General features: G+C 40.1%; 1 protein-coding gene across 1 annotated transcript in view; it reads left to right on the top strand.

Annotated features, from left to right (window-relative positions):
- Nucleotides 1-6,401, top strand: part of LOC141252847 (angiopoietin-2-like) — a 169,395-nt gene extending 162,994 nt beyond the window's left edge. Inside the window, exons 8-9 of the mRNA XM_073670606.1 lie at nt 4,432-4,562; nt 5,041-6,401. Coding sequence (XP_073526707.1) covers nt 4,432-4,562; nt 5,041-5,201 — 292 coding nt within the window. The 3' untranslated portion in view covers nt 5,202-6,401. The remainder of the gene's footprint in view (nt 1-4,431; nt 4,563-5,040) is intronic.
- Nucleotides 6,402-12,401: the final 6,000 nt, after the last annotated feature.

Genomic DNA, 12,401 nt, shown 5'->3' with positions numbered 1-12,401 from the left:
CGCAGGGCGTCACACATTGCATTTTTGCTGCAGATTTTCTGCACTGTTTATCTTGGAAAAACAAATTAAGATAAAGATAACTGATTTTCAGTTGGAAAAATTTCTGTAACAAAATCTGCAACATGTAAATTCGCATTCACATCCTTAGGACTTGCTCACACCACCATATTAATCTGACAAGCACTATCCAATTTTTTATCATATAGCATTCGAGTCAGTGATATGTAATGGGGTAGTACTGATCAATGTTTTTTCGACATGAGAAAAAAATCGCGGCTTGCTACAATTTGACATCTAAATCGGAAGAGACTCGCCTATTCAAGTCTATGGGTGCATGGAAATCATCGGGCTGCACTCGGATGACATTCAAGTGCTGACTTACAGCATGAAGAACATGGAGAAACATTGTTCTTTATTTTCTCCTAACAGTGTGCTCGGATTTTCACACCCGAGAGAATCAGATCGCTCTATGCTAACGCTCGGATCAAACTTTGATCAGAGTGTCATTAGCATAATGGACCTGATTCTCTTGGATGAGAGAATCTACAGCCCTTTGACCTTGGCCTAAGGTGCAATTCTTATTTGCTTATTAGGGAGGATGTAAGCAGGACTGCCACCAGGAATTTCAGGCCCCATAATGGCAAAATTTTCAAACCCCCTTGAGACTCCACCAGGGCTCCATCCCAGCTCCTCCTCCACCCTTCAAACCTTCCACAATCCCACCTCCCACTCTGCACAATGTCCTCACCAATCACACATTTACAGTTTCCATTGAACACCATATCAGATACATAGCCATCAGCCCTTGTTTTGGCCAAAAGACTTTTTAAGCCAGCACCACGACAAGGTAGACTCTTCTGGCAGGGCCCTACTCTACTCTAACCTATTAAACATTTCTTAAATATCCAATACTCTTTTTAGGTATATTTTTATTTATTTTTCTTTAAGGGAATGTGTCACATACATTTTTTAAAATGAAAAAAGTAATACCACATACAAGGGACAAGTACCATCACACCATGGCCAGACCACGTATTACCACAACATGGTGACCGAATAATGCCATGTACAAGGGAGAAATACCGCCACACCATGACCAGACCACATATTACAACCACAAAGTGACAGAATAATACCACATACAAGGAACAAATACCGCCACACCATTATCAGATCACATATTATCACCACATAGTGACTGAATAATACCAAATACAAGGAACAAATACAGCCACACCATGATCAGACCACATATTACCACCACATAGTGACAGAATAATACAACATACAAGGAACAAATACCGCTACACAATGAATAGACGACCACATATTACCACCATATACTGTAGCTACCGAATAATACCACATACAAGGAACAAATACCACCACACATGATTAGACCACATATTACCACCACATAGTGATCTGAATACTACAATACTGATACTGGTCATTAATAAAAATACACAATACTAATATTACCATAAGTGCCATTATACATAGGAGCTCTGTACATAGTATACAGTGTATAGTGTAAGGGTACTGGTAATACAGTGATCCCCAGTGATACTATACATACGAGCTCTGTATATAGTGTCAGTGTACATGTAATACAGGGATCACTGGTGAGATTATACACATGAGCTCTGTATATAGTGTATAGTGTACAGGTAATACAGTGATCACCAGTGGCATTATACACAGGAGCTCTGTATATAGTATACAGTGTATAGTGTCAGTGTACAGATAACACACTGACTCACCAGTGACATCTCTAGTTGAAGTCCTTCATCTTCGCTTTTCTTCACCCAGCGCAGACCCCCATCACTTCTTCCAGCCAGGACTCGTCTCTGCATAAAATAACACCGTTATCTATAGCACCGATTTCAGAGCACTTTCCCCAACTTCTACACTATGCAGCTGAATACAGACATGCACCCACCATTAATATATAATTAGTTATGCAACCCACCATTCCAAGTATAAATTGTAATCCACTGCGCCCCCAATAACTATAAATTGCCACTTTCCTCACCCAATAAATATATTAATTAATTAGAACCTGTACTCTTTCCCCCAATTCATTACCAGTCACACTCCTGCATCCTCAACGCCCCCCACTCTGTATCTCATGCTCCCCCGATTCATTATACTTACATGCACCCCTCCGCCCCAATTCAATATGTCATGTCCTCTCTCTCTCCCACCCACACCCTCTATTCATCATCATCTATTCTCCCCCACCCCCTATTAATCATCATTTGCCGTCCCACCACCCTCAATTTATTCTTATTTGCTCTCCCCCACCCTCAATTCATTATTATTTGCTCTCCTCCTTCACCCTCAAGTCATCATTTGCTCTCCCCCTTCACCTTTAATTCATCATTTGCTGTCCCCCGTCTCCCACATTCAATGCATCATTTGCTCTCCCCACCCTCAATTCATCATTTGCTGTCCCCAGCCCTGAATTCATCATTATTTGCGCTTCCCCACCCTGAACTCATCATTTGCTGTAAACTCACTCTCAATTGATAATTTGCTCTCCCCACCCTCAATTCATCATTTGCTCTTCCCCATCCCCCACCCTCAATTAATCATTATTTACACTTCCCCACCTTCAATTCATCATTTGCTTTCCCCACCCCCACTCCCAATTCGTTATTTGCTCTCCCCACCCCACACTCCCAATTCATTATTTGCTCTCCCCACTCCCAATTCATCATTTGCTCTCCCCAACTCCATTCCCAATTTGCCATTTGCTCTTCTCCGCCACCCTCTCCTAACTCATCATTTGCTCTCCCCACCCCCACTCCCAGTTCATCATTTGATCTGCCCACCCCCACCTTCAATTCATCATTTGCTGTCTCCCATCCCCCACCCTCAATTCATCATTTGCTCTCCTCACCCTCAATTCATTGTTTGCTGCCCCCCACCCTCAATTCATCATTATTTGTGCTCCCCCACCATCAATTCATCATTTGCTGTCCCCCATTCTCAAATCACAATTTGGTCTCCCCACCCACACCCTCAATTCATCATTTGCTCTTCCCCATCCCAATCCCCCACCCTCAATTCATCATTATTTGTGCTCTGTCACCCTCAATTCATCATTTGCTCTCCCAACTCCCAAATCGTCATTTGCTCTCCCCACCCCCCTCTCCCAATTCATCATTTGCTTCCCCCACTCCCAATCCATCATTTGCTCTCCCCACCCTCCACTCCCAATTCATCATTTGCTCTCCCCACCCCCATTCCCAATTCATCATTTGCTCTCTCCACCCCCCACTCCCAATTCATCATTTGCTCTCCCCACCCCCACCTCCAATTCATCATTTTCTCTCCCCACCCCCACTCCCAATTTATCATTTGCTCTCCACAATCCCCACTCCCAATTCATCATTTGTTCCCCCCACTCCCAATTCATCATTTGCTCTCCCCACCCCCCACTCCCAATTCATAATTTGCTCTCCCCACCCCCATTCCCAATTCTTCACTTGCTCTCCCCACCCCCCACTCCTAATTAATCATTTGCTCTCCCCACCCCCGATTCCCAATGAATCATTTGCTCTCCCCAATCCCCACTCCCAATTCATCATTTTCTCTCCACCTCAAACTCCTAATTCATCATTTGCTCTCCCCCCCTACTGCCAATTCATCATTTGCTCTCCCTACCCCCCACTCCCAGTTTATCATTTGCTCTCCCCAATCCTCACTCTCAATTCATCTTTTGCTCTCTCCACCCCCAACTCCCAATTCATCATTTGCTCTCCCCACCCCCCACTCCCAATTCATCATTTGTTGTCCCCCAAGACCATTTAATTCATTATATTAAAAAAAAAAAAAAAGATTAAAAAAAAAAAAGTTTTATATACTTACCTCTCTCTCATACGATTCCCTCAGCTTTTGGACTGGCATCCTGGCACGTACATGCCGGCGCATACGCAATGACATCATCGCGTACGCGTTGTCATCAGTGCGTCACAGATGAGACGAGGGACTCCCTTGGAGCTGCACGGCCATTCAGTTTTTGACAGTGCCCCAGGGCACAGTCAGCAGAAGCACAAGAGGGGGGCCCGGATTGGGTCTGGGCACCCCCTCTTTACTTCTGTTCATCGGGCCCCATACAGCAGTAAGGGCAGTAATCGCCTGTTGGCGGCACTGGATATAAGGTACAGCATAAACAACCGATGTTGAAAGATTTTTATTGTAATTCTATGTCTGAATATCATAAGTAAACAGGAATATAATGTGTATTTATATTGATTAGATATTGGAATTCCAGTGAAGGTAAAAATGAAGATAACATTGTACAGAAAGTAAAAAGTTTGCCAAAAAATAAGAACATAGTGGATATATTACTAATATCTTGTTTTTAATGCCAAAATTATTAGTTGTTAGCATTTATCTGTATACTGCTTTTTCATTGTCTAGGTTAAATATAAAAGGATATGCCGGGACAGCAGGGAGAACAAGCAGTTTTGCTCCGACAGGGACCAACTTTAGCACCAAAGATGTAGATAATGATAACTGCAGCTGCAAATGTGCTCAGTATGCAACCGGAGGTAAATCTGTTTATCTGAATCCGACAACATAAATAGATCGTGGCATGTTTCATTGCACACCTTCTATTTGAAGATAATTTATCCCAAATGAAAACTTTCTATGTCTCTGTATGTTATATATGGCATACAAGGGTATAGAAAGGGTCCATACAGTTCTATGGGCATTATATTATGGCTCTATGGCTCTAACTTGGAGGTTGTACAGTGCCATAATACGGCCTTGTATAACATCCCTTAGAATATATCTACCCCAAAAAACATTCTAACTACAATTATCTAGTTTTAATTATTGAAAATGTCTATAATAGTTCAAGATTCAATGATTTTATCACAACATTCTGATAATAAAGTACAATGATGAGAATAATTAACATTTTGTGTCTATATACATACATTACTACACCCTACAATTTTCAGAAAGTATATTTTTGTATAATTTTTACGTTACCTCTCGTAAGAAAGATTAATTTTTTTCTAGGTTGGTGGTTTGATGCCTGTGGCCCATCCAACTTGAATGGCATTTACTACAAAAGTGGATCTAGTTCACCTAAGTACAATAGTATCAAATGGCATTATTGGAAGGGACCCAGCCATGGTTTGAAGTCTGTCTCCATGATGATCCGTCCTGTAGACTACTGAACTGGTTTTCACTTTCAGCTATAAAATTTGGCTAATACTTTTATCTTTCTTTTGGAAACTGAAAAGGAACTTAAAATGGTCTGTATCAGTAATGGTCATGTATTCATGATTATACCCTTTAGACTGACCAGTGTCTGTGTATCATCAGTAAGCAATCTAGAAGAGCAAAAGGCGGAAATTTTGAACCTGCCCATGGAAATGACTGAACTTCATATTTTAGATTTTGCACTGATAAGATAAGTTCATTCTCAGTATGATGGCCCACTATGATGTCGTAAAGCACAAAATGAGCTGTAATATTCCCTAATCTATTCTCACGAGAGGTGTTAGAAATACAAATGATGCTTCTTCAGGATGATATACCACTGCCAGTTTAAAACACTTTTATATCAACTAATGTTGCTCGTAAGTGGAGGTAAACATCACACCAGTCATGTGATGTTCAAAACCACTTTATAAAATGTTTTACATCTGTGATCCAACATATTGTAAATAAATGTAAAGTGTGGGATTGTCTACCAGGGAATCAAGAACCTAGAAAGTGGCGATATCACACTGAGTCATGTACTTCTCAATCTGCTCATACTTAATGCGTGAGTGTGCTGAAGTCTGGTGCTCTGGGCAATGTCATGCCCCTTGGGTCTGCATGAACTGGAATTCTCTCCAACTCATACTTTATACTCTGGAAAATGGATCGTTTGGAACCCCAATGCAGACTACGAAAGATAAAACTCTGAAAGGGTCGCTGTGATAATAATTTATGATATTCAAGATTTTGTGGATGGGAACAGATGAAGATTAATCACCGAGAAAAGAAGACAGTGTTATGGTCATATTTATCTCCTCTAAATGACCCTTTTACCTTACATTGCTGAAATCATATTCATGTGAAGTGACAACTTCATTTTGTATCCATACGTATAGCCAAATAGAAATATAAAACTGCATGGATCTTAAAAAGAGACTTCTAAATAGAACAACCATCATTTAACTAGAATTTTCACTTTAATATTAAAATGTACCTAGCATTTCAGGTCCGACTGAAATAGTTATTATGGCTGAAGTCACATTTTTTATAAACTAATGTATGAATTCATGCCAGTCAAGACTAAAATGTTTGTGGATGTTTAATAGCTGACTCTAAAATATTTTTCTTACAATTGCTTCTGTGCTCAGAATATCTTGTGTTACGTCTATTCTGTCTTCATTCCAAGTATTTTGTTGAATTATGTTTGTATTAATTATTGTGCTATAAAATGATATGCAAACACACCAGGATTTGCAGGTCAATTGCTTACCTTATCTCATGGAAAATAGAAACAGCAAAAATTACTGTCATTATTCACCATATTGAAAAAAGAAGCAGTTGCAAAAAATTCAGCAGACTCCACTAAAACTATTAGTGAAACATCTTGATCAATAGAAAGTATGTGTTTTTTTCCAGCTTTTTAAGATCAACCTAAAATTACCTAATAGGATATTAGAATATAGGTTTTATCAGAAAATCCATATGGAGAGCTGTGTCCCATATGAAATCTGTAGTATATATTATTGTAATGCAGTTTGTATTCTTCCATTACTTACTTAAAGTTGTTACCTGGGACTTTGGGTTTTTTGGCAATGGGGCTAAGAACTTACAAGCAGGTAGTTGCTAAATGCTCCCTGTTCTGCACTATACTGATGTGTTCTGGCTCAGGCAGCAACGCTCCGGCTTCATCTGACCTCAAACCAACAGAGCAGCTCTTTCACTTCCGCTCTTCTCTGTCAATAGGACATCACTGTCGATGTCATGCTGATTGACAGCCAGCTTCCTGCAGTTAGGTTAAGAGTGACAATTTTTGCATGTTTTTCAGCACTTAAAGGAAAAATAATGTGACATGTTATGAATTTGCACTTCTAGAGATGCAGTAATACCATATTAGTTTATTGTTTAGGTTTTAATAACATTTTATAAACTTTTACATTATGTGGAGGTTTTTTTTACACTTTTAAAAATGTTTTAAACAGTTTTTCTTATGGCTCCGCTCCTCTGAAATCTGTCGTACATATACAGCAGATGTCAGGCTTGGTGGGGTAAATGATTACAAATGAAAAATAGTTATGTTTTGCATTATCTCACAAAGAAATATAATACTGACATGTGGGACAATCCCTTTAAGCAATGTAATGATTTATGTTATGTTAGCTGCTCAACCTTTCTCACCCAGACCATGTCTATGTCACCCTTGTTAGAGCTTTCTAGTGAGTAACATGCTAGCTGTACTAATAAATGTCAGGAGCACCATGATACTCTAAAGATCTATGAGCTCAGAGTCGTGAGGTTGGAGGTCAGAGTAGGATATTAGAAATGCATCTGATAGCTTTCACATCAATAGATTTGGATGTATGGGTTGAATAAAAAACCCCATAGGTGACAAAGTTTCCAGAAGTTGATTTTATTTTTGGAAATAAATATATGAAAGTTATTTCCCATAAAACTGCGATATGCAGGGGTTTAAAAAATACTACATTTTGTTCCTAGTTCTGAATCTTCTAGTTAAGTGTGCTGTCGCAGCTACTTTATCTAAGCCTTTAAAAGGGTTGTTTTATTAAAAGCTACTAGTGATGATTGAGAACTAAAATGCTCAATTGCTCAGTACTTGAATCAAGCAGGTCGGACGCTCGGACAGGCTTGACTTGAGTACAGAGTGGAAGTCAATGGGAAACTCAAGCATTTTTCCAGATGACCCTAACAAGAGGGCTGGGGGGGCAGGAAAATCACTGAAATGGATTGATTAATATGGACAATGCTACCAGGTATGCATCTTGTGAGATGTATGCATGCCTAGGACAGCCGTTTGACAGTGAATATGTGAATATGTCTGCGCTCGATGACAGCAAGTTACATGTTTGGAAGCCCAGATATTGGATCTAAATGTGCAGTTAGCAACACTCAGGAGCATTGCAAACCTGGAAAGGAGTTTGGAGCTCACTAAGCTTGCGCTGGCTGGGGCCAGTGATATGGAGGAGCATGGAGGTGGGAAAGATCAGAACAGAGAAGTACGTAGCTGGATAAATGTTACAAGAAGAGGTAGGGGGGAAAGTGCAAGAGGGCCCAGTCCTGATCTGGTACAACCTAGTAAATATCCCTGTTTGCTGATATTAGGAATGCTAGCCCAGGGCTGGGATCACTGCAGCAAGACGTTGCTCCTAGCAACCAGGAAGACGACTGCTGTAGGAAGGAAGAAAATAGGAGTGCAGCAAAGGCCAGACAGATGTTGGTGGTAGGGGACTCTATAATTAGGTGGACAGACAGGGTCATCTGCCGCTGAGACCATGAATGCCGAACAGTGTGTTGTCTGCTGGGTGCACGGGTTCAGCATATTGTGGATCGGATAGACAGATCGCTGGGTGGGGCTGGTGAAAACCCAGTGGTCATGGTACACATTGGTACCAATGACAAAGTTAGAGGTAGGAGGAAGGTCCTTAAAAATGATTACAGATAACTAGTAAAGAAGCTGAAGGCCAGGACCTCCAAGGTGGTGTATTCAGGAATACTGCCGGTGCCACATGCATCACTAGAAAGACAGCGGGAGCTTAGGGAGATAATTAACTGGCTTAGAAATTGGTGTAGGAAAGAAGGGTTTGGGTTCATGGATAACTGGGCCGACATCGCTGTCGGCTACAGGCTCTACCTTAAGGATGGGCTACATCTCAATGGGGAGGGTGCAGCTGTGCTTGGGGAAAAAATAGTCAAGAGGAGCTTTTAAACTAGGATCTGGGAGGAGGGAGGGTATTCATGCTAATAAGGGGATAGATAGAGTAGACAGGGAGAGTGGGACAGCAGGGGTTAATGAGGATCTAAGGGGGACTGGGATATGCAAGGAAAGTAGGGAGCTGAGTAGGAGTAACAAATGTGCTAATAGTATTAAATGTCTGCTGGCAAATGCAAGAAGGCTAGCAAACAAAATTAATGAACTGGAGACTCTTATGTCGGTCACAGAATATGATGTGGTGGGCATTACAGAAACCTGGCTGGATGAAAGCCATGACTGGGTGACAAACAGAGGGATATACTACATTTAGAAAGGACAGGAAAGACAAAAAAGGTTGAGGGGTGTGTATTTTCGCATGATCCAACTTAAAACCTGTGCTCAATGACGACATTCGGGGAGCTTTGACAATATAGAGTCAGTGTGGGTAAATGCACATAATGGAAATCTGTTAATTGGAGTTTGTTACAAACTTCCTAACATAGTTGAACAGGTAGAGGATGAAATGCTGCAACAAATTAAAAATACAACAAACAATAATAGGGTCCTTATTATAAGGGATTTTAACTATCCAGACATTCAATGGGACATAGAATCTTCCAGTTGTGCTAAAAGTTGCAAGTTCTTATCCACAGTTCAGGACAATTACCTTTATCAGCTGGTAGATGAACCAACCAGGAGAGGTAATCTGGTGGATCTGGTTCTGTCAAATAGACCAGATTCAATTTCAGATCTACAGGTCTGGGAGCATTTGGGAAGCACTGACCATAATATGGTAAGTTTCAATGTAATATTCAATAAAACATTTCAAAAAGGAAATGCAAAAACCTGGAACTTTAGGAAAGCTGATTTCAACAAATTAAGGGAAGAGCTTAATCATGTAGACTGGGACAACGTCATGGTACGGGGGGATACTGAACATAAATGGGGCATGTTTAAGGAAATACTACTAGAATCCTGTAGAAAATTTATACCCTCTGATAATAAAATGTCAAGGAATAAAAAGAAATCATTATGGATAAATAAAACAGTACAAAGTTTAATAAGACAAAAATCTTGAAGGCCGAGAATACAGAAATAGCATTTCAGGAGTATAAAAACTTAAATAAGAAATGTGAAAAAGAAATCAAGCTATCAAATTTATCTACAGAGAAACAAATCGCCAGCAACATTAAAATAAATCCCAAAATTTTTTATAAATATATCAATGCCAAAAAGAAAAAAACAGATGGTATCGACCCCTAAAAAGACGATAATAACAAGATAATTATAGAGAACAAAGAAAAGGCTGATATATTAAACAGGCATTTTTCATCCATGTTCACCAACGAACTGTCTGTTCCAGGGATCTTTCAATAGGGCAAAAATCAAAGTTCACCACCTGATATAACTAGTTTAACACAAAAAGAAGTAAGCCTGCATCTGAGCAAATTAAACATTGACAAATCCCCCGGCGCAGATGGTATTCATCCACGGATAATGAGGAAATTGAGCTCAGTAATTGACAGACTGCTGTATCTCATATTCTTAGACTCTCTTATAACAGGGGTAGTGACACAGGATTGGAAGATAGCTGATGTGGTATATTTAAGAAAGGTAAGAAGGTGGATCCAGGTAACTACCGTCCAGTAAGACTGACATTGGTAGTGTGCAAAGTTTTTGAGGGCATCATAAGAGATGACCTGCAGAGAATAATATAATAAATGATAATCAGCATGGATTCATGAAAAATAGGTCGTGTCTAACGTGTCTATGAGGAGGTAAGCGCAAATCTGGATGTTGGTAATGCAGCTGATGTGATTTATCTGGACTTTGCAAAGGCATTTGATACTGTACCACATAACAGCCTTTTACTGAAGCTACAGAAGCAAGGATTGGGGGAACTACTGTATATGCAGATGGGTAAGGAATAGGCTAAATGATAGGAAACAAAGAGTCATCATAAATGTTACAATGTTACATTCTCTATATGGGGTACAGTCAGCAGTGGGGTGCCGCAGGGATCTGTGCTAAGACCGATTCTTTTTAACCTCTTTGTTATTGACCTTGGAGATGGGATTGAGAGTAAAGCGTCAGTCTTTGCTGGTGATGACACCAAACTATGTAGGATATTAAAATCTGATCTTGACATTACGATATTGCAGAAAGATCTGGATAAGATGACTGAATGGGCAAACACTTGGCAGATGAGGTTTAATGTAGATAAACGTAGAGTAACGCACCTAGGACGGAGTAATTCTATTGCTGCATATATGGGAGTATACTCGGGACTACAGAACAGGAGAAGGACCTGGGTGTTCTGGTTACAAGTAAGCTGAGCAGCGGTACTTAATGTCAAGCAGAAGCCGCAAAAGTAAACCAGATTTTAGGATGTATAAAAAGAGAAATAAAATCCCACGATCCCAATGTACTGTTACCCTTTTATAAATCACTTGCCACATCTAGAATATGGGATCCAGTTTTGGGCTCCACATTTTAAAAATTATATTCAAAAGTTAGAGTCAGTTCAAAAGCGGGCAACTAGATTATTACAAGGGATGGAAGGCTTCTCATATGATGACAGGTTGAAAAAGTTGAGCTTGTTTAGCTTAGAAAAAAGATGCCTCAGAGGGGGATCTCATTTACATATATAAATATATGTGGGGTCAGTACAAAGGACTAGCACATGACTTATTCCTTCCAAAGAGCATACGAAGGACCAGCGGGCACTCATTACGGGTGGAAGAAAGGCGATTCAAGCACCTAAACAGGAAAGGGTTCTTTACAGTCAGAGAAGTCAGACTGTGGAATGCCCGACCACTAGAGGTAGTGATGGCCGACACTATAACAGCTTTCAAAAAAGGGCTGGATGATTTAATCCATACACATAACATTGTGGGTTACAATTAAATTAGACAAAATATACAATTGGGGGAGAAAGGTTTAAATTGATGGACCTAGGTCTTTATTCAACCTACGTTACTATGTTATTATGATACAGTGCTCAAATGGAATGGGAACAGCATGGAGAAGATACCTGGACACATCTCTAACTCTCAGATCGCTCCTGGAAACAATGTTATCAGAGTATTACTCCACTTTTACGGACTGACAATAAAACATTCAAAACCTAAGAAAAATTGGATTTTACAGGAAAAAATGTTAGGAAACATTCTTTCCTGTATAATGATTTTATACGTTTTGTTGACCTGCTAGAGATGGGTCATTTCTAGTGAGGCTTTCCCCTTCAGGCCTTTTTGGATTAGACAACATACCCTTCCCAGGTCATTCAACTCCATTTGTGGTTATTTAAAACTAGATCATACAATCATAGAATGTTAGACCAAGAAGGGACCTCCAGGGTCATCGCATCCAACCCCTTGCTCAATGCAGGATTCATTAAACCATCTCAGACAGATGTCTGTCCAGCCTGTTTGAAGACTTCCATTGAAGGAGAACTTGCCACCTC

The sequence above is a fragment of the Phyllobates terribilis genome, unplaced genomic scaffold (assembly GCF_046119375.1).
Source record: "Phyllobates terribilis strain yellow unplaced genomic scaffold, ASM4611937v1 Scaffold_2__4_contigs__length_985480577, whole genome shotgun sequence".
Taxonomy (NCBI): domain Eukaryota; kingdom Metazoa; phylum Chordata; class Amphibia; order Anura; family Dendrobatidae; genus Phyllobates; species Phyllobates terribilis.
This window is presented reverse-complemented; position numbering and strand designations above follow the sequence as displayed.